General features: G+C 35.9%; 1 protein-coding gene and 1 long non-coding RNA gene across 8 annotated transcripts in view; one reads left to right on the top strand and one right to left on the bottom strand.

The window, feature by feature from the left end:
• Positions 1-26,756, top strand: part of PDE4D (phosphodiesterase 4D) — a 509,895-nt gene that overhangs the window by 242,000 nt on the left and 241,139 nt on the right. The window contains exon 1 of one of the 7 annotated variants that reach the window (XM_064405631.1): positions 23,718-23,976. The exons of the other annotated variants lie outside the window; for them this stretch is intronic. Coding sequence (XP_064261701.1) covers positions 23,930-23,976 — 47 coding nt within the window. The 5' untranslated portion in view covers positions 23,718-23,929. Of the gene's footprint in view, positions 1-23,717; positions 23,977-26,756 lie in introns of those variants that run through there. 7 annotated transcript variants of the gene reach the window in all.
• LOC135291433 (uncharacterized) lies at positions 22,102-24,875 on the bottom strand. The gene is made up of 2 exons (XR_010354228.1): positions 24,590-24,875; positions 22,102-23,016 (listed from the first exon to the last, which is right to left on the bottom strand). It is a non-coding gene; the product is annotated as an uncharacterized LOC135291433 (long non-coding RNA).

Here is a 26,756-nt window from a genome sequence, read left to right as displayed (position 1 = left end):
GGGTCACAACAACCCCAGACACTGCTACAGGCTGTATTGGGTTTGTGTAGCCAGGTTTTGGAAGTGGGGTGGGAGGAGTGGTGGAGAGTCTACAGGAGTGGGTACATCCCCCATGTACAAGCCAATGACAGGTGGCTCCAAGACGGACCCTCCACAAGCTAAGGCCAAATAAATCAGAGATGGTAGTAGCACTTCTGTGATAGCATGTATTAGATGAAGAAATAACCCTTATTATGCAGTTGTAGTCAGTCTCAGAGAAGAGTTAGAATATGAGAGGAAAAACTCTGCAGACACCAAGGTCAGTAGAAGCAGGGGCAGGAGGTGCTCCAGGGGCCAGAGCTGAGGTTCCCCTGCAGCTTGTGGTGCAGACAGCACCATGGTGAGGCAGCTGTGACCCTGCAGCCTGTGGGGATGCAGAGATCCACTTGCAGTCCATGAAGGAAACCCACACTGGAGCAGGTAGATACCCATGAAGAACTGTAGCTTGTGAGAAGGAATCATGCTGGAGAAATCTGGGGAGACCTCTACTTTGGGAGTGACCCCACGTTGGAGCAAGGGAAGGACTCCTCTCCCTGAGCAGCAGCAGAAATAACCTGTGATGAAATGAGAGTAACCTCCATTTCTCCATTGCTGTGCTGCTGTGTGGGAGGAGGTAAGCCTCAGGAAGGAGGTTAGGATTGGAGAAGATATTTTAAGACTAATTTTACTTCTCGTTATCATGTTCTGATTTCGAGTGTCAATAAATTGAATTAATATCCCGAAGTTGAGATTCTTTTATCTCTGATGGTAGTTGGTGAGCGATATCTCTCTGTCCTTACCTTAAGTCATGAGCCTTTTTTTATATTTTCTCACCCCTATCCAGTGGCAAAGGGATAGATGAGTACCTGGCATCCAGCAAAGGTCAACTTACCATACAAACTTAGAACAGAGTGGCTGGAAAGCTGCCTGGAGGAAAAGGACCTGGGGGTGCTGCTGACAGCAGCTGAACATGAGCCAGGCTGTGCCCAGGTGGCCAAGAAGGCCAAAGGCATCCTGGCCTGGATCAGCCATGGTGTGGGCAGCAGGGCCAGGGCAGGGATTGTCCCCTGTACTGGGCACTGCTGAGGCCACAGCTCCAGTGCTGTGTCCAGTGCTGGGCCCTCAGTGCAAGAAAGACACTGAGGAGCTGGAGAGAGTGCAGAGAAGGGCAGTGGAGCTGGGGCAGGGTCTGGAGCACAAGTGCTGTGAGGAGCAGCTGAGGGAGCTGGGGGTGTTTATCCAGGAGAAAAGGAGGCTCAGGGGTGACCTTGTCACTCTCTACAACTGCCAGAAATGAGGCTGTGGCAGAGGGTCAGCCTCCTCTCTCAGGTAACAAGAGATAAGGCAAGAGGAAGTGGCCTTGAATAGTACCAGGGGAGGTTTAAATTGGATATTAGGAAAGATTTCTTCACTGAAATGTGGTCAGGCATTCGATCAGGCTGCTCAGGAAAATGGTGGAATAAGTGTCCCTGGAAGTGTTCAAAACTGTGTGGATGTAGCCCTTGGGGATGTGGTTTACTGATGGACTTGGCAGTGCTGGGTTAACCATCAGTCTTGATGATCTTAAAAGTCAAGTCTTTTTCAACCTAAATGATTCTGTGATCCTGTGGATTCATCAGTCAGCTCACTCAAGTAAGATGACAAGCAGTAATGCACAGTTCAGTGGTGAGATGTACTAATATCAAAAATCTCTTTAATTTTTCAGTTTGGAGACCATGCTGAAGCAGGTGTGATAACCCCTAGTGAAATAAGGGGAGCAGTAGACATTGTCAGGGACATAAAATCCAGCAAAGGGGTTTCTACAGACTTCTTCCTAAAGAAACTCTCATTAACATTATTTTCCAAAATACTTTGTGTGAAATATGATGGTGTACACAGTGAATATTTAATACACAGTGGGCATATTTAATACTGTACTGCCTTAAAAACAGTATGCTACAGTATTGCAAGTAGTGTGCATGCCTATTAATTATGCCTGATATCCTTAGCAATGAGGAGAGAAAAAGGGGATAGATGTCTAGATAAGGGGAAAAAGAAAATGAGAACAATATGCATCTGTAAGGGAAAGTTAATAGGAAGTAATTTGCACTTTCACTGGGCAAAAGTAGTATCTGAATACCCAGATCTGGCTGGAAAATGGGAATTGGCTCTTGGGGAAAAGGAATTTTAATATTTTCTTTGTATCTGGAACAAACCCAAACTTTTAAAATTCATAAATATAAAATTTAAGTGACAGTGAACAGCCATTTGCCCATGTTTTCCAATATGAAAATGTTTAAAAATGTTTTTAATTGTGATATAGGTAGATGAAACTCAAGTTCTTCCTTTGCAGGAGCTTCAACATGCATTTCCCACAACACTGCTGATTCCTTTCACAGGGAATAACTAGGATTCCTGGAAACAGAATCTAAGCATGCAGTCTGATTTAGCACTTCCTCAGTCTTCTTAGCCTTTCATGATCCACAGGACAACAGGTCCAATTTTCATTTTATAGATAATGAGGTCAAAGCAAAATATCCTCTTTTACCTCCTTTAGTGTTTGACATCCTTTGTCCTTGTCCCCTTCCTTCTGCTCTCACCACTTAGTCTGGATTATAATTTCAAGAATGTAGAATTGTCAAAATCAGAACACCATAGGTATTAAGATGAGCAAAAAATTGCAATCAGCATCCTGCTGTTTCTTCCCACTCTCCAGATGAAAACTCTGTGAATTTTCTATAGCAGGTTTTCTATAAAACCTATAGTGCAACAGTTTTCTCTTGTTTTTAAATGGTTGGTTTTGTTTTTTTTTTGTTTTTTTTTTTTTTGTTTGTTTTTTTTTTCTTTTTTTTGCTTCTGAATTAGCCACAGTGTTATACGAAATTACAAAACAAAATAAGTTTCTTATACCTCCAATATTTGCAAAAATACCCACCCAAATTTGCTTAAAATTCGGCAGTCTGAAATCGCTCTGGATAGAGAAGTTCCTCTTTCTGGTAAATTCTTGTTCTTAATTATACTGCTTGAAGTACCATTTTCCTACTGCTGTCTTCAGAAAATTTGGCAGTCTACCAAAATAACTGTACACTCAAACTTTCTAAAACTCAAGGCTTCCTGCATCAACAAGGCAACAGCAGCAGATTTTGTGGGCAAATCTGGAAGCCAATGTGTGAGTTGTCACAGCAGGTACAGCATGGCAGCTCATCATCTGACCAAGCCATAGCAGACAGGTTTAATCAGAGCTATGATGATTTAACACTTCCTGAGCAGTGCTCACACCTAGCTCCCAGCTCCAGACAGTGGCCACAGTAGAGACAAGAGCTGTCTCCAACAAAGGTATATCACCTCTGCATGGCAGAGGTATTAATTAGGAAGATGGGAATACAGGAAAGTCAAAAAAACTTCAGCTCTATGCCTGGGCAGGTGACTTTTTTCTTGCTCTCTGTAGAGATCTGTAATGATGTAGCATTTAATTGTTTAATCTTATTTTTTATTTGGAACCCGTTTGGCTGGAGGCACAGTCAAGATTCACTGAAGAATGGCACCAGCTAAAATAATTTTACAGCAAAAAGCAGCAGAGGGTAAAGACAGAAGAACATTACAGACACTGATGAGAGGAAGACCACTTAATCTACAACACTGAAGTGATCATGAATTCATGTAATGTGCTCAAGACAAATTTCACTTGAGTGTTTTTCTTAAGTTAGTGCTGTAAAAGGCTGTGGTCAAAATATTTTAATTTTTCTATTAGTTGCCATTTTGTGTAGCCTCTTTATTATTGTCTTAACAATTACAATTTAAGTCTCACTTTTTTCATTAATTTTAGTCTTCTTCCCTAAAAAACTTAAGAATGTGTAATAAATCTTTACACTAAAGAACAGCAAGAAATGTGTTAGTTCCTTTCAAAAAGGAAAGAATAGATATCCTTTTCTTTGTAAATCCAGTATTAATTTGTTTATTGACAGTATCAAGGATGACATCACAGAAGTTAATGTATCTTGTAACTATTACTTCTATTGTGACAGCAAACAAAGATAAGCAATTGCCTAAAGGCATAAGAAACAAATGGATTCAATCAAAAGGATTAAAGTACAGTATTTAAAATAATATGTTTTAATATCAGTATTCCCTCTAATGTACCACATCATGAAAACGTACTTGCAAAGCTCCAAAATTTTATGTCTGGGTTATCAGTTGATGAAAAATATGAAGCAGTGACAGCAAAATAAATAAAATGTGGTGAAATCTATAAGTGCAACTGGAAATGCATTTTCAGCCGCCAGCATCTGAAATATCTATTACATATATTTGCACTACACAGCCACCACAGTATAAGTTACTACTCTTGGAAGCTGCTTGCATTAGGACATAAAATGAGTATTTTTCACAGTTCAAGAAATCAACTATTTCATGCCAGGAAATGTTAGTCAAAAAAACTTCCCGTTTCCACCTCCTTCTTTACATTCTAATAGATGTCATGTCAGACACTTATTCACAACATTTTTACAACAGATGTCCGAGGTGTAGTTTTGGATTGAAAAATGTTGTCTTAGGGACTTTTGCTTCAGAAAACAGTATTACTGTTGTTGTCAGGCATTTCAAGTAAGTTTGTCTTGTTCCCAAGTTTAGAACCAAAACAGGCTTATTTATGAAACAATGTACAAGGAACCATTTTTAAAAGAACGCCACTCCATAAACCTGATGTAAAAATAAGAGTCTTGTTTAAGCTTTGGCAACATGCTATTGACATCCTGGTAGACTGATACAATGCCAAAAAAACCACTAAAGTGGCAAGACATGCTATGGCAGATTATAATAGTCTTTCCATGTCACAATTAATAAAAATTTTTAAAAATGCCCAAACCTAAACCAAACCAAAAATCCAACCACAGTATTTGGAAAGAGTAGCTTCATTATATTCCATCTGCTGTCAAGACTTGAAGAAATTTAAAGCTATCCTAATTCCTGACGAGGCATTTAAAATCAGTATGCTAAAAAGTTAAACTGGCTCTAAGTAGCAGCGCATTATTCTTCACAGCTGAAGGGAAAAAAAGGGTGTTTAAAAATATTTATTTTGTCAGATTGTTTTGTCAATAATGGAATAGGAAATCTGATTTGATTTTTTGCTTTGCCATCTATGATTTTCCTTTTCCTTCTTCTCCTTCTGCTAATCATTTTAAGAAAACAAAAAAATCCCAAACCAAACCCAGTCACAGAATCCTCTAAACACCCTCAAGGATGAATCTCAGTTATGAAGTCTTGAAGGATACAAAGAAGTCTCTTGCTATACTTTCAATTATTTGCATGCTTGTTGAAATCAATATCCACAACTTATTATCTTTAAATATCTATAGCATAGTAATTATCTTCTATAGAAAACAACTCTAATAACCAGCAACCACTCAAAATACTGAGTTCTGTATTATAATAGAATTTTAGTTTTCAGTGAAAATGGTTTTCCAGAAACTTTAAGTAAAAGATATTGTCATCAAATTTAAAAATGGTGGCATTGAATATTTTAACATAATAAAAAGAGTATGAAAAATAAATGGCTGCTGAATGGTGGTAAATTACTTCAAGTATACACAGGTGTAGTGTACCTTGATTAGTAAAAATAAGTATGAAATTTAAAGGAGATGAACATTTCTTTGGATAAAATACCAGAAAATTTCAAACAAAAAAAATTAAATCAGTGATTGAAATATTGAAATGATTGAAATTATTTCCATTTGCTAATTTAAATTATATTAAACTTTAAATATTTAAATATTTATTTAAATCTCTCCAACAAAATTAGGGGAGTAGGTCTCTTCTGTCTGTGTTTGAAGAACTTTTATCCCAAGTTATCAAGACCTTCTGCCTTATATTCTGAGTGTATTTTGGATTGAGACCTAAGGCCTTTTCACAGCTGTCTGGTCAGATTGTCCTCATAGAATGAACTCTACAAAGACTGAAGAAATCTCCCATCTGTCCTGAAAAAATGCATCAGTTACTGAGTATGATACGTAAATTAAATGATATGGAGTGGCCCATGCTGCTGAGGACCCTGTGGTGGGCTGTCTTTTCATACCATTTGGCTCTGAATTCCCTCTGGATCCTACGTGATACTGTTATGACAGCAAGATAATAATTATTTTTTATACATTTAATTGGAAGTGTTTGAAATAATAAATGATAACACATGGTGTATTGCAGCCCACCACAATGTTGCTTTTACACTCTGTGGCTTGGGTTTTTGAATGAAGGCTTTTAGTGGTATTTGGGGATAAAAATTTCTACTGCAACAGTGGAAGATTGTGTAGGACAAAGGAAAACAAACTTGATGCATTCTGGCCTATATCACTTGCTGAAACTCATCTTGAGAATGAACTACTTCAGGACCTTATCCTGATTTTGTCTTAGAGTGAAGTATCTGGAGTGGTCTGGAAGAGAGCCATGGAGAGACTGGCTCCAGATCCTGGCAGCTCCTGGGCTGTCTTTGTGCAGTGTGAACACAGCCCATGCTGAGGCTGGCAGCGTCGCAAGTGACAACACTGTTGGTAGTTAAGGAAGTTCAGTCTTCCTCCTGTATGCGTATTGATCAAAAGATCTGAGTGTGGAGCTAGACAAACTCACAGTCTGAGTCTTTGTGTCTGAGGTTGTTTGATGACCACAACCAGAAGATTGTCCAATTCTTGATACATAAAAAACTGCAGTCCACAGATGTTTCAAAGAATGCTTTGGAAGTATGGAGAAAATTTTCATGCCATCTACAGGACTGTTACAGGACAGGATTTATCAAAGGCCTAAATAGGAACAGCTTTATTTTTAAAGCTAATAAGGTATTCCTACCTGAATATTTTTTATTGGTAAAGCCTTATGACAGAGATTCATCTTGTTCTTGAGAATTTTTGGTTGTTGTTGGTGGTGGTGTTGTTGAAAGAAATTTAATTTATTACCCAATTTGAAATCCTCTGCAATTTACCTGCACCAAAGCTTTGAGCAGACACTGTTGGACAAAACCACACCGCATCCTATAAAGGACATTATTGGATCATTTAAAAAATAATTATTGGATATTAAGTGGGGAAAGACTACCTGAGAAAACACAGCATCAAAAAACTTAATATTTTTATGCTTTCTAACCTGGCAAGGAAAGCTATGACAATCTTCCACCACTGTACAAAATTTGGAAGATATATAAAGATATTTTAAAACGGATCACTCAAAAAGCCCACAAAACAAAAACAACCCTCTTGAAAACAAAAAAAAAACCAAAAACAACAACAACAACAAAAAAAACCAACAACAACAACAAAAAAAAAAAACAGGCAAGGAACTGAAAAATTTAAACTACATTTTACTGGCATAACTGAAAAAAATTCATGGGCTAGACTTTGTTGACATTTGTTTCTTTTTAAAAACTGCTGCCTATAGTGATTTCTCCCAGGTTTATAATGTAAGAAATGAAATACTTTCTATATCCAACAGACAATCCCAGGGGACAATAATAATAACAATAAGAAAATATTTTTTGTGTTTCCAACTTCTCCACTCTACTTTGTAATATTTTTTTTTCTTTTTTGTACCAAATACAAGATCTTTTTCCTAGGAAAGATTGGACAAGATGATCTTCAGAAGTTCATTCCAACCTGATCTGTTTTATGCCTCCATGACTCTAAATGGCATTGCAATGATTTTGTAATTCACCAGTACCTGAAAGACAATTATTAATTCAGATATATGGGCTTGCAGAAATGCTGACAGTCTGACCTTCAGCTCAGTATAAATGTTGATCAGTGAAGCATTGCTTGTTTCTCTACATTGAAAACAAACTAACCAAACAAATCACACACACACAAAACCTAGACAAAACAAACAAAAACCAACAGTAAACCAGAACTGACTGATCTTCCTAAGAATTTGTTTACTTTTCTTCAAAAGAAAGACAGCCAATTTATATTTTCCATTTTTACAGATGTGCCACAAGATGCAGCATATCTTTACAGCACCTTCTTACATGCTTTGCTCAGTTGTGTCAGAATCTTTTCCATACCATGGTTAAGGGCTTCTACTTTTCGAAATCTGTGTATTTGTAATTTCTTATAAACATTGGCTGTTTCAGATCATTGCTTTTCTGGAATAAATGTGTTGTTATTTAGGAGCTTTCTTTTCAATATGCCTGTGAATGCATATTGAATGCTAATTACCAGACAGTCCAGGCATAGTTTTGAACATGGTTGTGTTCTAGTATTTTCAGCTATTTCAGCCTATCTATGTGTGTGCTTATAAATTGCCTAGAAACCTGAAAATTACACAACTTTTAGTGAATGTATAGAGATGGACTATGACTTTAGAAAATGCTTAATGTGTGTCCTCCAGGTCTTGCCTTGAGATTTCTACAGGAATGTTATTCACTTGTGAAAAAGTTATTGTATGAACACTTGTAAAACTCAAAAAAGAATCTATTTTCTAGAATTTTTTTCTAAGGAAAAATATAGAGATTTAGGGCTGGAGGGAAGAAGGAGTGTTCTTATATGACAAGTTAATAATTTTGTCCCCCAAATTTGTAATTATATTTTCTTTGCATTTGTTCTGGAATTAAGTTGAATTGTGTAGGGAAAAAAAGCTTTTTATGAACAATGGAAAAATTACAGAAGCTATGTAAAATGTACCTTTCCTAGAAAAATGAATGCATGCCTATCTAAAATGCACATGAGCTGAAATATATCCTTAAGCTTTCCTTAAGAACATGCCTCATATTTTACAAGATTTGTTTTCTTCTTTAGACTTGTGTATTGATAATTTTATGTATTGATATATTTTATAATGAATATTTGCATGATGATAATTTTAGGTGTGACTGAATACATCTGGTTTCAATATTGCTACCAACTTCATACCATGAGTGTTTAAGACACACTGCATCTTATGGCAGCTGTCTTTTTACTGCTATAAAACAGAGGGCCTGTCTAAATACTTCATCTGGATCAACGTAATAGGATTTCATAACCAAAGTTTAAAACATCTCGATAAATTTAGAGCACATGAAGAATCTTGTTTCCAAAAACTTCCTAGTCCAAATGCAAAAACATTTTATCAAATGATTCTGAAATTCAATCAAATTATTCTGAAATTTTATCAAATAATTTGAGGCGCATGGTATTAACTGCCTTGGTAATAAAAACCACTACCTGTCTTTGTATATTTGGACCTTTGTATATGCTTGTAAGATTCCAGTTTCATGACTACTTTCTGAAAATAAAGAAATGCTCTTCCGTACAGTCTTCAGCTCTGTTAAGAAATGTATTAAGAGCTGATGGTTTAAAAATATTTTCAATACTAATTTTTCACATTAAAATCTTACTGATTGCATATTAAGTCTCTAATTAGTCAAAAGCAACTTAAGTACTGATTCATAATGTGTTCAGATGTTTGTCCATTTTCTCGTATTGCATATAGAATCTCTAAAAAATTCATAAAGGGTGATGAAATGATCTTCCAGGAAGCTTGTCACAGTTTAAAAATAGCACACTGTACTGCCTAATTGCAATTGGCCATCAAACTCATACAACTATCACAAAGGAATTTATTATTGAACAGTATTACATGCACTGTTGGTGTATTAATTAGATTAATTACATTAGGCAGTCACAGATAGCCTTACATCTTTAAAACACATTATGAAGAATAATTGATCTTCACAAAATGATGTAAGAGATCTAAATGAGACTAAAAATGTACTGCCTGGGAGTAATTTCTTTGTCTAGGATAGACCAGGTATTGTACAATACGAAAATTTAAAAAAATTATATTGAAATTTTCTGTCATCCTCTTTCACAGCATTTATGCATAATTTTTTATAAAAGCCTTAATAATGATTTCTTATATGGTATAATAACATATACACACATAATTCCTTATGTGTAGAAGATATCTATGTAGTGGTGAAATATTAGCACAGAGAAATGTAAAAAGGCCAAATGAAAAGCACTGTAAATTAAGGATTCAGGATATGCCTATGAAACATGCTAGAATAGAATGTATAAGAATATTTCAACCACTAGATGCACTATGAAATGCTATTTCATTAAACTTCAATTTCTGCCTTTTACCTTCTACTAAATTCATGTAAAATTATTTGAAACATGCTTCTCTGTCAAGATAAGTTGCAATAGTGGCTGCAAGTAAAAATTTTAAACATACTGGATTAATTGTAGATAACCTACATGCCAAGATTTCCTGTCACATGATTTACCATCAGAAATTCCATTTGGGTCTATTGCAGTGCACCAGCACTCAGTTTAGAAATCTTCTTCTTCAATTAAACATAACTGCTTCTTGACATGTGGGAAAAATGCTATATGTTTATGCTACAATGACTACATGATTATTTATTTTAAACCATTATTGCTACAACAGTAATTGTAAAATAAGTTTGAAAATTTCCTGCAAACTTTATTGCTTGTGAATCTAAAGATGTTTTCAGGTTTTCAGACTTTTTCAAATTTTTGTTCCATGTAAGAAATAATATAAAACTAAGTTCAGTTTTGAGCTCTCTGGAGAATAAGCAGAAAGAGGTACCTACTCAAATAATGGAAGTTTCATGTCTAATTCTGTATTGTTTTCTAAGGATTAGACTGAGATGAGGAGCAGGTGGTCTTGGGTTTAGTTAATATTCCCTTCCATACAGATGTCACAGTTTCTGTGCAGATGAAATCTACAATAGCTACCTCATTCTTGAAGTAGCAACTGGCAATTTTATGATGGGTGTGATTTCTGTGCTAATTTAATATGGCATGTTCCAATGAAAAAAAATCAAATCTGGGTTTCAGTGTTACCAGCATAGTCAATTATCCTGATTTTTCAACAGCTGAGCTTTCCAAATTCCTATTCATTTGCTGGAGCTGCTCTATGACCAGCCCTTTAGAGGACAATTTCAAATTTTCAGTCTCAATTGAGGTAATTCTGTTATTCTCATAATTTTGAAAAATATTAATTTGGCCTTTGCCTTTTCTTTTGGGAAATAAAAACTTCTATTAATTTTTTTAGAAAGAAAATATTGCACAATGGCCTTTCAAATGATCAAAAAACAGCCAGAAGAGAAAACCCCTCTTAATTTTTCAAGTAGTCTAAATTTTACTTTTAGAGTTTAAATATGGATTTAAATGAGTGTTTAGAATCATTTTGGCAAACATTTTGCAACTCAACCTTGCTTGAGAAAATTGAAAATATTCTGATGTTATAAGTAGTAAACTTGTGGTCATAATAACAGTGATCTATAAAATAATACAAAAGATCTGTTTGACTCCTATCAAGTGCAAGATATGAAATTCATGCATTCTTTTCTCCACAGAATATTTTCTAGATAGTGATAGTCTTCTGGATGAACTGGTGGTGAAGTATACTAATAAAATGAAGAAAATAGTAAAGCAACAATTTTATATTTATTTCTACGTATTGGAACAAGCTTAAAGTTAGTTCCTGACAAAACATTGTGAGAAGATATAAAATACTCAGATGCTGGTATCAGGCTTCAGTTGTAATGACATTTTGATAACAGGTTTGTTTAGTTGGCAACCTAAGCCAGTGTTTCTTGGTGAAGTAATTCAGTAGCTTCTCAGTTTTAACTTAGTATATGCAATAGAAAGCATATTGTGCTTCTGTCTTATATGTTGTGTTCTAAAGATCACTTCCACAAGGAGTTATCACACAATAAATACCTTCGGCATTGATTAGTGCTTTATTATTATAACATGCAAATTGCGAGGGTAGTAAGAAATTATATGTATAACTTCACTATCATTTTGTAGGGAGCAGTGAGATGATGCTGTCCCCAGTTACCTACATTAATTGGGGGATAATATTTGAGAATGTAAGCATGTCCAGATTTAAGGATAATGTAATCTATTCAGACAAATAAGTGTCTGGCCTGTGTTACTAATAACAGATGTTCTGTTTATTCATACACACAAGATTTCAAGCTATGGAGAGAAAAAAATCAGAGCCTTCTCCAAACACTCCAGAAAATACGTGTTATGAACATACTTTCTCAGGAAGAAAATATTTGCGTTTTATTCAAATGGGTATTTTTATTCCATTTAATTACCAAAATTATTTGCCTAGTTTTGAAAATAGGGAACATCAGCAAAACAGGCTTTGAAAGTATGTTCTCTTTCTTTATTTTAGTGAACTTATCCAATATTCAACTTTATTGGAGAATGTAATGTGAAGACACACATTAGAGCTTTTAATATTGATTTTAGAGGAATTATGGCTACTTATCAGGCTAACAGGAAATAATACTATTCTAGTAACTTTAATTAAAAGTAAGCCTGGAAAATGTATATTTAGGGGAATATAACTTTAAAATACATCTGTTTTCTTGACTAATCTTTTCTTCTAATCTCTTAGATTTTGTCTACATTGTACTTGACATTTATACTGACATTGTTTTTATATCTGTATTTTTGAATAAATAGCAAAACCAGTGTGATTACTATGGCCCAAACATAGCATGACAAATAAGTTTGTAGTTCAAGAAGTGTTACCCTGTCTTTCCATAATATTAAAAAGTTTCCATGGTTCTCAGGGGTTATGTTGGCAAAGTACTGTAAAACCAATCCATGTCATGAGAGCTTTCCAAATTTCCCAAGTGTTAATAGCCAGTGACCAGAGGGCATGACTTTACAGACCTAATCTTCTGACTGGACTTTTTGATGTCTGCCTTTGTACCAGTGATATGTTCTTTTTTTCAGTCATCAAATGAAAAAAAATCAAATATCAAATAGGTGTCTTATGTTTGCAGTAATAATTTAATTCTCAATTTCCCTTGACTAGATCTAAAATTTAGGATATAAATATAGGATATAGTGCAATGCCTTGCCATTGGTCTTCAGGGATAATGGGGAACTAGGCCTAGATTCAGCTGATCCTGCAAAGGCTTCAAATATATGTCTGACTTAAAGTGTATGGATCCTATCGCATTTCATGATCTCACCTGACTAAAATAATTTGCAAAATGGAGGTATTTCTCTGAAGAATATTTCAGTAGACTGACAAGAGACCAGTCAGTAATTGAGCTGTCACCTAAAGTTGCTGTCTGCCTCAGAGATACTCAATTTAGTAGTCTGTTTTTCAAACACTCTGGAAGCATATAGGAAAAAGAAGGTGAGTTTTTATGTTTTGTGTGCTTCCTAAAAGCAGCAGTTTCTAAGTATTATACTTTTAACAGGCTGCAGGATATTGTGAGGGAAGACTTCCTTTTCTCCCAAATATATTTGAGGAAATAATCGGTGAGGCTTCAGAACTTCTGTTTGTTCAGAATTGCACAGTTAGTGGTTAACACCATAGATGGCATTGGGATATTTAGCATTTTTAGCGATGAAAATACAGTAGGAACTGGACTCCAAGCTTTAGAAAGGCTGCTCTAATCTCATGCAAATTTGTACTTCAGTCTGCAAATCAGAGAGGTTTGCTACTTAGATTGTCACATGTTTGCTCTTTATTGTACTCCTTTAAATAATAAATTAAGAAAAAACTAAGAACGGCTTTGTATACAGGGAATATTGGCCCATTTTCATCTTACAAATCTCATTAAGTACTTTATAATCAGCTTATTATTCTGCTTCTGTTAAGAATGTTTTAGTCCACTTCTCTATGTAATGAATAATAATTTCCCTCTGTTTTCTCCTTATTTTAGGATTGTAAACTGTTTGAGATAAAGATCTTGAATTTTTCTATGTTTCTTAGGAACCCTAAGCATCTGTGGTTCTATATAGCTATGAAATAATATTCTATGATTAAATTTCTTAATATTATAAAAAAGTCCTTTTTTTTTTTTTTTTTTTTTTTTCCCTTCTTCTTCCTCTTATATTTAGCTGGGAAACATAACTCCTATCTGAATTAGCTTTTCTTTGGGTACTCAGCAACTTAAATGATGTGTTAATTCTTAAACAGCTTTTACTTAAGAAGTTGACTCTGGCTCCAATGTCTTTTCCAGTATGAGTTTTAGTTCTCGTACTCTAATTCAAGTTATAAATTTATGTATCTTTGTCAGAATACAAGTTGCCACTTAATGCTAGAAAGTGCCAGAAATAGAATACACAATCACAAATTTACATTTTTGCCACATCTGACAAAAAGGAAAAAAAATGTACTTGTGTACAAAGGGTAATTTACATGATAATTCCTGTCTAAAGAATTATTTATCAGTACTTATGTGTAAAGGTGGGTGGACAGCATTGCATATTTGTGCATGGAGGGTGATCTTCAGACCCCTGGAGGCTGTTGAACTGGTTCTAGAGACATATGGGAACAGCAATTAGAAAGCAAAAAAGTGTCAGCTTGCAGAAGTTAGGTCTTTGGGATTTGTATATCTACTGGTAGGGGCAGGATATTACAGTTTGATGAATTGAAGCTAATACTAAACATAAAAAGGAAGAGGTTCCATATAGACAAAAAAGTGTGTTGAGTAAATATTTCCTGGAAATCAGTACCAGGAATTATGATATTATGAAAAACTTAAAAACTTCTTGTGTTTGTGTTGCATAGAAAAGTCTGTAAAAAATGGTAAGGGCTGAATATTCTGACAAGATAAATCCAATCAATTTCTTTATCAATATTCAATGAATGAACAGAAAGCAGAAGGTGCATAGTGTTAATACAGAAAATTATTTTAAGCATCAAGACAGGCATGACAGATAATAACAAAGGTATTTACGTATAAATTACTACAATTTATTGGAAACAAATCTCATGCAATAATGCTCTTAAGTTAAGGGAACTGGATTACCTTTGCTCAAGAACTTTGAAAGAACTGGTACAGGAAATCTCACTCTTGTAGGGATTGCTAATAAGATTTTAAAATCAGGAACAGAATAATATTAAACATGGTACTTATATTTTAAGATATCAGCAGTGACCTAGACAGGTACACAGCCTTTTTCATTTAAGAAAGAAAAAGAAAAAAAGTTTTGAAGAATTTTGAAGATTTATTAGTCTTCAACACGAATATAAAATTGGATAAAATTGTTATGTATTTACTAAACTAATTTGCTCTCTGCAACCTTGTTTTGCAGACAAAATAGTAGGTGGACTCAAAGAGGTGATCTTTGTTATAATGTTACTTGGGAAATTGCTATTTAAAATAGAAAACAGGAGTATAAGGAAGGAATTTTAAGGCAGATTAGGAGGTAGTAGCAGAAGAAAAAAGGACTGTAAGAAGGTAATATTATTTCCTTAGTAAAATGCTACTAGAGTTCAAATATTTCACTTAGTACTTTTGTTCAGGGAGTGCACTAGTGACATTTTCATATGACTCAGTGTTAGGAAACTACCACTACAGAGAGGAATCAGATTACAGGATCTTGCAGTAGTTCAGTAGGAGGGAATGTAAAGCTTACATGTTTGATGTCCTGACATTTTTTGAAACTATGAAAGAATATAGAAAGTCTATTGATGACAATGAACATAGGCTGACCACAACTGAAAAGCAAGTTCAGTGACTCACTACTTATATTATTTTCATAATTGCTAGATTTTTTATGACATGATCTCAATGTTGAAATGGTTTGATTTTGCAAGGCCTGAAGGTTTTGACATAATACATTTATTACTTACTAAGTTACTAACAGGCAGAAATTATTTGCTAATAAATAAAATTAAAAGCAACATGACCAAGGTAAATAAAATAAATAAAATAAATAAAATAAAAAATATTTTAATTCATTAGTGTATATTGCCTCTCAAATATTCAACTTCATATTCCCATTTCAGAAAGAAATTATAGTAAGGTGGGTCATTTTTGGTTTTTTTTCCTCAGAAAAGTTATGTCAAAGGTTGTAATTTGATGGAAAGCTGGAAGATCTAAGTTATTTATTATTAAAATAATAATAAAATTGCGAAATTCATAAAGGCATCTGAGGAAGTTTTAGGAATCCTCACACAGAAAATATTCATTTTCATTTCCTAAAAGGAAAAGAATTGAAGTATGTCCATTTACATCAGAAAAATAACATGAGAAATTTTTGATGATTAAACAGCTCCAGAAAAAACAGAATGATTTTAATGGGTCATTAATGATTCTAATGGCTTATCTACAGCTTAGATCTTCAAGAAGCTTTTTTGAGATTATTAAGAAGATTATTCAGATGTCTAAACCATATTATAAATCATAAATTGAAATTTAGCTAATTGAACTGTTTATTTGACATCAGAAAAGCATACTTGATATAAATATAAGATATATTAGGAGAAATGAGATTTCAGCAAAAAATATCTCAAAACATTGTCCAATGTTTTACATGTGCCTATTCTACTGCTTTTCCTTCCCATCCCAGAAAAGAAACTACCTAGATAGGAATGTCACAAAATAAAGTATGTTCAAGTAAGATTTCACGAGAATTGTCAAGAAAAATCCTTTTTCTCTGTTTCTTGTTGTAAATCATGATTGAATTGCTCAATTCAGTTAGTTATAATTCCTTTTACAAAATATACTTATGTTCAGAATAATATATCATGCTTGATAATATAGGAAGAAGCCATCTTCACTAAGCTAATGTGCAACTGAGTAGTAAATGTGATGCAAACATTACCAGATATGGTAAAAAAAATATCAAACAAAAAGTATTACCAAGAAAAATTTCATCCTACCTTGTCATTTAAGATAAAAGTACTCTGAACAATATTATATTCGAAATGCAGTTGACCAAAATAATGCAAAATAATATCCATATTAAAGAACAGGTCAGGAATATTTGCTGGATGTCTATTTAATCTGACTTCAGTTTGCTAACATTATATAAATAAAAAACTGTCATAATTTTCTCATGGTTTCCATTTTACAGTTGTGAAAACATACAATTTGTTTTCTTGAATAACTGCTGCTAAACTGTCTTTGGGAATTTCAGTCATATCTAATATTTTCACCGAGGTAAAATTTTAAAATTTGTGGTTACTGGAAGTCTCTTCCTGTTTCACAGCAGGCATGCATCCGAACTGGGTGTGTTTTACCTGGCCCATATTCCATAGCAGTAACATGACACCTTACAGAGTGCTCAAGCTTTGCTTCTGGCCAAAAATAAGACAGCTAGGACATAGGAGGTAAAACAACTTGATAAACATGAGTCTGAACTGTCACTTATTTTAATATTTTAAGTCTATTTTCTGTCAGCAAACTAGAATACTTGCTTTTTTTTGCTTTTTTTAAGGCAAAGAAGATTAATTGGTCAGTCAGTGGCTAAGAAAAAGGGTACAATGGGAAAAGAGAGAACAATAATCTGCACCTCTTATTTATGTTTCTTTTGCATAGATCTAAAGTGTCTGTTTATATTTCTGGAATGATCTTTAAGTCATCTGAACCTGTCCTATGCAATAGTAAGATACAAGTTTTTGAGCAAAACCAGTGGCACTTAATCTAGGGATGTGTGTTGCTATGCAGGACATTTATTTTTCTTCAAGTATCACCAACCATTGGTATTCAGGACAGAAAGATTATTTCTCTTCAAATTAGATCAAAATTTAGTTTAATCTCCCTGAGATGCCCTGGCATTCTTTTCCACACCACTCCTTCTATGCCAGTTTAAATCTATGGAGCCTTAAGGATCTTTTTATATCAATTATAAGACATAAATGGCACAACAAAAGTATAACAACAGCTGATGCTTACTAAATGAGATGAGGAAAAATAACTGTTTTTTATACCATTAAGAAGATTTTACATTTTAAAATGAGATTACCTGAAAAAATCTCCTGCTCTAATTGAAGGGAAAAGGGAGAGACAGAGAACAAGCTAAGAATTTAATAGAAGACACATAAAATATTCATTTTTCAAAGTTTTGGACCTGAAGATTCTTTGGACTTCAAAAAGGGCTGGGACTTGGATGGAGAATGTTCTGCTCAGAATACATTTATAGTTCAGCACATCATTTTCAGAACAAAAATATATTTGATAACTAAGCTCTTTTTGTTCTTAAGGGATAGCTGCAAGCTCTTAGCAACATTACCTAACTCATGATTGTTGTTCAAAACTGAACTATATGTTTTTTGAAGTTTTGTCTTTTAGTAGTCATTTCAATGCATTAATTATGACTCTAAGCTCTCAAGCCCTCGGGGCAAGTTATGTGATGTGGGTTATTTCCCCATTGCATAGTGTTCATTTAGACGTCTCTGAGTACAGGAAACAAGTTTTCTGTAATTTTTCAGTTCAAAGTGTCTGAAATCATGTGAGACTCTGTCAGACCCCAGTGGGGTGATGTTCCTATAGCATGACACCAAATGCATGTGGCTTGTCTTATGATTTGTCATGAAAATATTGGAGGGTGGAAGGTCCTTAAGGATTTAAGAAGACTTTTATCTGGGCTGCTTGTAGCAAGTTCTTCTAAGTTGCATAGGTTTTTCTTTTTGAAGATGAACTTCCCTTACTCCAGGTAAGGGAAGGGAGTCCAATAGAGATCTAATTTATTTGCAGGGCAGGTGGCAGAGGAAGAACACAGGACAGAATCCTAAGTTTCTTGTCTTCACATGCACTCACATAACACTTGTTTGTGAGTGAAGAAGTCTAAAATGTGTTAAGGAGCTCACTGGGTTTATCTGCTCACTCTGATGAGATGAACTTGTTCCTTTACTTTCTATGCTAGTATTACTGAAGACAACTTGTGGAGACCTAAAAAGTTGTATGACTAAAGATCTATCATTTGGATTATTTCCTTGAACTATGTGCAGTAGGATACATTTCCTACCATTTCATTAACCACAGTGATATTTTAATCTATGTGGTCTTCATGGAAAATTTGTAAATAATGATGCCATCTGAACACTCAAAATACAGAAATTAATCCCAAATGCGGACATTTTTCACATCCATGTGTTATATTTCCATAATATTGCAGATGAATATATATTAGGATTTATGTGGGTGCTAATTTTTCTGTTTTAAATAATCTCTTTACCTTTTTTCTTGAAAATGCATGCAAAAATTCTATCCTTTTTATATTTTTAATAAGAATTTTTATTTCAGCCATCTTTCTAAAGCTTGAAATTGCTGTCTACACTGGTCAGTTATGTTAACGATGTATTTATTGCAGGCACTGGAGTTGATCTCCACTGTTGTTCTGATTTTTTTCTAAACTTTTTGATGTTTATATTCTTGTAACGAAATTTCTCACACACTTTTTGCAAAACTTATTGTTTTGCGTTCTTTTATGGAAGGAGAGAAATTTGATAGACTGTTGGTTTATCCAGTGTCATTGGAGAGGTGACACTTTCACCTTCCAATCCACTGTCACTTTTAGAAATCTATAAATGTTAGAGTCAAAAAATAAACTACCCTTTTTACCTCGAGAACAACAATATATTTGTGTCGTGCTTTTTCAGATCTGATAGTGACACTCCAGAAACTTTTCTTTGTAGTGGTAGCATATTTCATATTTCAGGCTCCACAACCATTTTTTACTTGGAGGGCATTTTGAAACTTTCTATGGAATTAAAAAATTTGATTAGTTTTTTTTGTTTGTTTGTTTGTTTGTTTGTTTGTTTGTTTTTTTAATTGATACTTATCCAGAATCTACTGGTTTAAGTCACCAGCTCATGTTGTATAGCCTTAAAAAATCTGCCATTGGTCATTATTACTATTTAATAATGACACTGATGAAATATCTCTGATCGCATATTAGGATATTGCTTTTCAGCATTGCTTTAAGAATTATTGTTACCTTTCCAGATACAGGTATTCGCCTTTGTACTACTGTATTTTAAGCACATATTTTATCCATTTTTTTTTGCCCCCATTTTATGAAGATTGAAAGATGCAGTAAATTAAACTGATCTCTTTGGAAAATTTGGACTCAATCTAGGAATACAAATGTTAGTCCTATATGTCCCTGGTGCAGTTTTCTTCTCAGGATGTGTACATCTATATGATATATTTTTAGAAAGGTATGCAGTGATAGGACATTGGATACAAGGTTCTAAAATAAAAGAGAGTTGATTCAGAATAGGTGTAGGAAAGAAATTTCTTACAATGTGAAATACTGGAACAGATTCCCCAGAAAGCTGGTAGATGACCCATCCCTGGAAACATTCAAGGTCACGTTGGACAGGGCTCTAAAAAACCTGATCTAGTTGAAGATGTCCCTGTCATTGCAGGAGGTTAGGACTAAATGACCTTTAAAGGTGCCTTCCAACCCAAACCATTCTATGCAGGATAATGGGCAGAAATGTTACAAAGGAAACTTCCTCTGGTGTCTGCCAGTGCATTTGCGTGTATGAGAGGAGCAAAGAAAATATTCTAGAGGATTTCAGTTTACAGCCGTAGACCTTAGTCAATTTTTAAGTGAATTTTCTGGTATGGCTAGTAATTGAAAATCTGAGTGGTATGGGAGGAAGACTGCATGGAAATGGAGATAAAAATAATCCTCTCTTTGGTTTGTCTTCTCCAAAACAACCGAATGGAAAGGTGTTTGTAACTCTGCAGTGTTAATAGGCTGATTAAAAATAAGGTTAATAGGACATATTCTTTAATCCTCCCTCTTTAGATATTTCACTGTGCAACAAGAACTGAAAGATTCCCAAGACTATTAAGAGACAGAAAGAGGATAGAACCTCAGTCTGTAGTCCAATGCAACTATTATTAGAAGTGAGAAATGGTTCCAGATAATCTGGTTCCTACTACAAATATGCTTTCTCCCCGACTAATTCAGTGGAAAATAGTCAAGAAGACTTTGTATAATGACTGGAGTCTAGGGGTCCTCCACATCAGGGAAGAGTCATAATCACTTGTAGACTCCTGTTTGTATCTATGTTACCTACCCTCCAACTTCTTCATGCCTAGTCAAGACTCTGCTTGAATGAGGAAGACGGACTCACTGTTGTATAGTCTAAATTCTAGTAGTCAGAGCATTCTTCTGGTAATCAAGGAATTAGATGAAAATCTGCTTCCAGTTTTGGTTGCTTGTTTGTTGTTTGTTGTTGGTTTTGCTTTGTTGCTGTTCTTTTGGGTTTTTTTGGTTGCTGTTGGTTTTTTTTTTTTGGTTTTTTTTTTTTTTTTTTTTTTTAATGCAGAGTGTTTGGCAAGTTATTATAGGCTTGAACAGGAAGAATTTGGGAAAAGTCTCTAGTTTTAATTTGTCCCTGCCCTGGAAAGCCCATATATTGTGCACTCTGGTTTGCTGGTGAGTTCTTTAACTGGTTTGGAATACTGTATAGTAACTTTGTATACGCCCACGCTCCTTCTGCAACTCTGCTTCTGAATGAAATTAGCTGAGTCAATGGGTGCTATGGTTTGTGCTGAACTTAGCACTAAAGAAAAACAGAGAAATTGTAACATACATGCAGAATAGATTCATTCACAGATTTCAAATGTTATAAGTGACAGGTCAGTACTGAGAAGCTATTTCTCAAGATAGTACAAGTCATTATGTAAGTCTAGTGTTGAAAATGTCAGCGCCTATGAGTGATCGGGCAAGCATGCAGTGAGATAAGTGCAATATGAAATAGTAATGATGGTGCAGATTTGTGTAGCATTTACTACAGTTAATATTTCATAATAAGTTTATCTAGCTTAGAGAAAGCAGTAGATAACTGGAATAGACAGGATTTTTTTTTTTTTTCATATTCAGATTAATCACACAATGTTGTAGCTTTTAGAGTTTTGCTTATATTCTCTTTAAATGTCTCTGGTACAAATTCCCAAACTAATTGGCAGGTGTGATACAGGGCTGCTTTTTACATAAAGCATGAATATAACATAGTTATAGCAACTTACCTGGTCCCTTTAAAGTCATACTAAATATTTATCTTTACTGGACAATTATATATTTTGTTTTGTAGCATCTTTGTGAAAAATGCTAACTTTCATTCTCATTATTTCTAATTCTCAGAATATGCTTTCTGTCATGGTTGTACTTAAATGACAAAAAAAAGGTCACCTCCTGTATAGAGTAGTAGAACATAAGTTATGCTAGAGCCCCTTTAAGTTTTGTAATCTGTGGTACTTTTGTGCTCTAAGTTTTCAAATAGTTAGTAATATCAGTAATATACAAATATGGAGTAATTTTAAAATGTGTGTGGCAGTATAGGCTTGCTTTTTATTACTGAATTGAAATAAATGCCATTTCACTGTCAATACACTGTGACATTCAAGTACTTTAATATTTTATACTTTCTTCGAGTGGCATCAACTCTACTAGGGCTAATCTGGGGTATTGTAGAATAGGGTTGTGACAAGCATCAGAAATGATCTTAAGGAAATAGGATCTATACAAATGTGACGTGCAATAGCTTATCATGTTACTCCCAAGTTCACCCACACCCTAATCAAATACAAAGTCTTATCACACGTTTTAATGTCATTGAAGTTGCAGCTGGCTTCCATACTGCAGGATTTCCTGTCCAAAAGGGCAATGGGTCGTTAGAAGTTTAAGAAGCCTTAGTGCAGTGTAAACCATTTAGAAGAATGGCAAGCAAACAATGTATGCCTTGGGTATGCTGAAGTATAAAAGTCTAGGAATCTTTTACATGTCAGTACAGATCAACATGGTGAACTCTGCTTCCTGCGCGTCTCTTTTCCTGCAGATTTTTGCACTTCCATGCAAAATTTTCAGTGCTTTCTGTCATCCTGGAGGCACGGACCGTCCTAAGGAAGGCTCTTCCGCTAGTGCCCCGTCCTTCCCCTCCATCCCGGGCGGGTGGGAGAGGCAGGGCAGGTTGCGCGGTGCCGGGAGAACCCACCTAGAGGGCCCCCTTGACGCCAGCAGAGCCTCTGCCAGGCAGAGCCCTCTCCGCAGCCGAGCCCAGTCTGCTGCAGGACCGGTGCCACGCAGCCCGACACCGTCCGGGGCTGCCGCGGCTGCTGCTGCTGCTGCTGCTGGGCGCGGAGAGCAGCAGCCCGAGGGCAGGCTGGAAATTCTGGTCCGGGAAGGGAAGTGTGAGCCTGTTGACTCTGCATTGCTTCAAAATAGATGCCGTCTCTGTAGCCTGGGCTTGAGAATCTTCCCGAGGATGTTTGCCAGAGCGTAAGGAGTGATAACTACTGTCTGGGAGCTGAATTGGGAAAAAAGGACAGCAGAGAAAGAATGCTTAGGTAACATGGGACTTATAGCTTTGCTTTCGTTTTGCAACATACAAATTGATGCACGTGGGTTTATATACAGTATAATATCAAAACAGAACTAGACTCTGCAGTGAGAGTCAATAGCTTAGTCATTTCACTTAAAGGGAGCAGGCAGCCTTATTACGGGGTTAGACAGCAAAAATGAATTTGATCATGACATGATCATATCCCTTGATGGTATCTAACTGTAGTCCTGTCCTATGTAGTGGAAAAAGCGTACTTCCTTCCTTCTTTCTTAGCTGAAGAAACAAAGTCACAGTATCAAATTCAGAAAGAAGTTTGGGGTTGTTGTACAAGGCTATTAAACATCCTTCTGTTCCCCAGGCTCGTAAGAAAGGAAAACTGCATTAAATTGATCATTGATGAATATGTGTCTAAGAAAGAAGAAAAAGCAGTATTCATTTCTGAACATGGCAAAGCAGTCTGAAGTTACACATCTCTCCCTAAACACTGATTTGGCACAGATGGCAAGAAACTATCTTTTAACTAACCTTTTCCAACTGTCCAAAATGCTGCATATGAAGATGCTTTAATTCACAGTCAAAGCACTTGGATTTTTATCAAGGCAAACTGTTGGCATTGTCAGAACAGTTTCTGTATACTGATTAGTTTAATGTTTTTTTTAAAATAGCAAGTGATGCATAAATGGATGGACGTGTACCTAGAAAACCCTGTGAGAAGTCTTTCACTGGATCCTGGGAATTTTTATTTTTGTGGATTACAGTAATTGCAATAATCCCTGCTGTTGACTGCTCATGCAGTTGTTCTGGCATGCATCTATGAATACCATAACAGATAAATCAGTCTGACAAGGAAAACACTAATGTTGGAAGACCTGTGAACATGATGCATGTGAATAATTTCCCCTTTAGGAGGCATTCATGGATATGGTGAGTAATCAATACACATTATAGACTGTTAAACTCAAAATGCTTGTTTGCAAAATACTGTGACAACTACCAGATGCTATTTTTACATAAATAAATGTCAAGTGAGGACTAACAGAGCTATGAAAAAAATGAAAATCAGACAGAGATAGTAGTGATGAAGTAATATGAGTTTAGCACTTCTTCATATTTGCAAAATAAGCAAGTCATAGAAATGATATTGTTATGGTCATGTTTTCTTACATAAGTATTTTGAGGAAGGTGATGTACTTTCTTCCTGTATCAAAGGACAGTTCTTCACATTTCTTAGCCTGATTTGAAAAACATAACGAAGGCATATTTTTCCTCCTATGGTTGGTTTGTCCTAGAGCTTATTTATTTATATACTTTCAAGTGACCTGAAAAAAATGCTCATTCATATGGCAATTCAGTAATAATTTATTAAAGATATGCGTAAATGCTGTAGAATGTTTTTGTATGGGAGGTTCTCAAATGTGGCCGTTTGAAAGACAATCATATAGCATTAAAATCCCTTTATCATCATTAAAACATCTGTTTCCTCTTTGAATCACAGGCATCTATAGTTCTTCCTGACTGAAAAAATCTTTCTACTTGCCTTGCAATACAGTGCAGTCAACTTGCTTATAAATTCTACCAGTGGTTGTTGCGTCATGTCTTCTTCCTGATGCTGGAATTAGTGTCTTGGTTAGTGCTTAATAAAGGTTGTTAGCTAAGGCAAAAACACTTCCCCATAAAACTTTTGCCCTTCGGGTAGGTACTAAGTCTTTCAGAGCACGGGCAGCAAACCCATTTCGGGAGCGGCAGCAGCGAAGCGGCCCAGGCGAGGCAGGCCGGCGGAGGGGCGGGCGCGGTGCCGCGCGCGTGGCGGAGCGCGGGCCGGGCCGGGCCGGGCCGCGCGCGCCGCCGGGACACGCGGGGCCGCGCGGGGCCGCGCCGCCGTCACCGCCCGCGCGCCGCCAATGGCAGCGCGCGCGCGCCGCGCGTCACCGCGGGGCGCGGGGGGTGCAGGGGAGGGGCGCGGTGCCGCGCGCCGAGCGGACAATTAGCGGGCGCGCGCTGCCGGCGGCGCCGCTGCGTGTGCTCTTAATTAGAGCTGGAAGCGCCTCGCCGTGAGACCGCTTCGGGCTCTGTGGAGTCCCTGAGAGCCGGCGTCAAACCGCATCCCTCCCCCCCACACAGTTAGCGAGCTCTCGGATGTGTTTCATCTTCCTTTTTGGCGGTTTTTTTTTAGCAGAGTGTGCTGGAAAGGACACTGCAGGTGTGCCCGCACCTGACAGGGAAAGCGCTTCCATTGTCCTCTTAGAATATAGTTTACTTCTGTTTTTATAAACTTAGAGAAAACGTTTTAAGCACTCCTTAACCCACAGGTTAATCTCCTGACTAAGCATTTTTCAAACATAAACAGTGAAGTCTGCTGAAAGACGTTAGGAGTGAACTGTCCGGTTTTTATTTATCTTCTCTGAAAGCTGGTTACCTGGCTTCCCTGTCTGCTCCTTGCCACCCTTGCTGTCTGTCACAGTATGTGAGCCCATTGTCTGGGGAAGCCCAGTAGAAATGTTTGATGGGAAGACATAGGAAGATAATTACATGTTCTATGTTTGCTGTTTTAACTGAATGCAAACCATACCATGGTCTCTGCCTGCATTTGTGCTTAGCCAATCACAGGCCTTAATTTAGAATGCAAATATTTTTAGCATGCTGATGTTCATGTCAGCTCTTGGAGAATTGGCAAGTTAGCTTATTCATGCTACAGTAGGTCTGTAAGGGGCATTTTTGAGTGTGAGGATGTTAAGTCGCGAGTCATTGGTTTTCTTTTAATTCTGAACCTTCAAAAATCCATGCAATGACTGTAAGGTATGCTATCCTTTTCTAGTGAGAGTAGAAATTGTCATGAAATGTTCTGTATATGAATACACTCTCTCATGCTACTTTCAGATGTCCTTTAGAGTATGACAATGAAGCTTAAATAAATAATCTTTCATAGAATGTAAATAGTTTTATGTTTATTAATACAAATACTAGCTGATCGTCTTTAATAATATTTCTTCAGTGCTGATGAAACACATCAAAGGTGCCCTTTGACCTATGTCATGTGCTTCGTGATGTTTGTATTGAGCATGCAGAACCAAATATTTTAGAACTAGATAAGTGATATTAAAGTTATTTTCTGTACCTTAGAGACATACATTTTGCCTTCATGTGCCAGTTTCTGCTTGTCTTGCATGAAATAAGGGGAGAAAGAGTTGTGGGGAATTAAAATGTGAACCTTTCTGAAATACAGTTTGTTATTTTGAATATCCAGAATTGGATGTCGTGTAACAAGCCAAAAGAGTGGATGTGTCTTTTGTGTTAGGCCCTCTATTTGGATTTAGGGAAAGAACAGCCAAAATAGTGATGGCCTAGAGACCAGAGTTTGATTTGGAACCTATAACCTTTAGCAAATGTAATGAAAATTCCAGTATCTGAACCCTCCTGATAATGTTAGCACAAGGTAGGAATAAACTACTGGCAAAAAGCAGCAATAAAATGTGTCTGTTCCTAGGCAGTATGACTGGGAGCACAACTATATCAGACAAATAAATGTAGCCATAATGTAAATAGACTCTAAACAGCTTACCAAACAGAGACTGGAGTAACAAAAATAGGGTATTTTGTCTGAAACTGTTTCAGAGTTTGAATAACAGAGGAGCAAATGTAGAATACATTAAAGAGGCGCAGTGGTTGGGGCAAGTAATGTCCTGGGTGAGGATAAAGTTAGGCCT

Source organism: Passer domesticus, chromosome Z (genome assembly GCF_036417665.1).
Source record: "Passer domesticus isolate bPasDom1 chromosome Z, bPasDom1.hap1, whole genome shotgun sequence".
Lineage (NCBI taxonomy): Eukaryota > Metazoa > Chordata > Aves > Passeriformes > Passeridae > Passer > Passer domesticus.
Note: the sequence above shows the minus strand (reverse complement) of the source record. Positions and strands in the feature narration are given on the sequence as shown.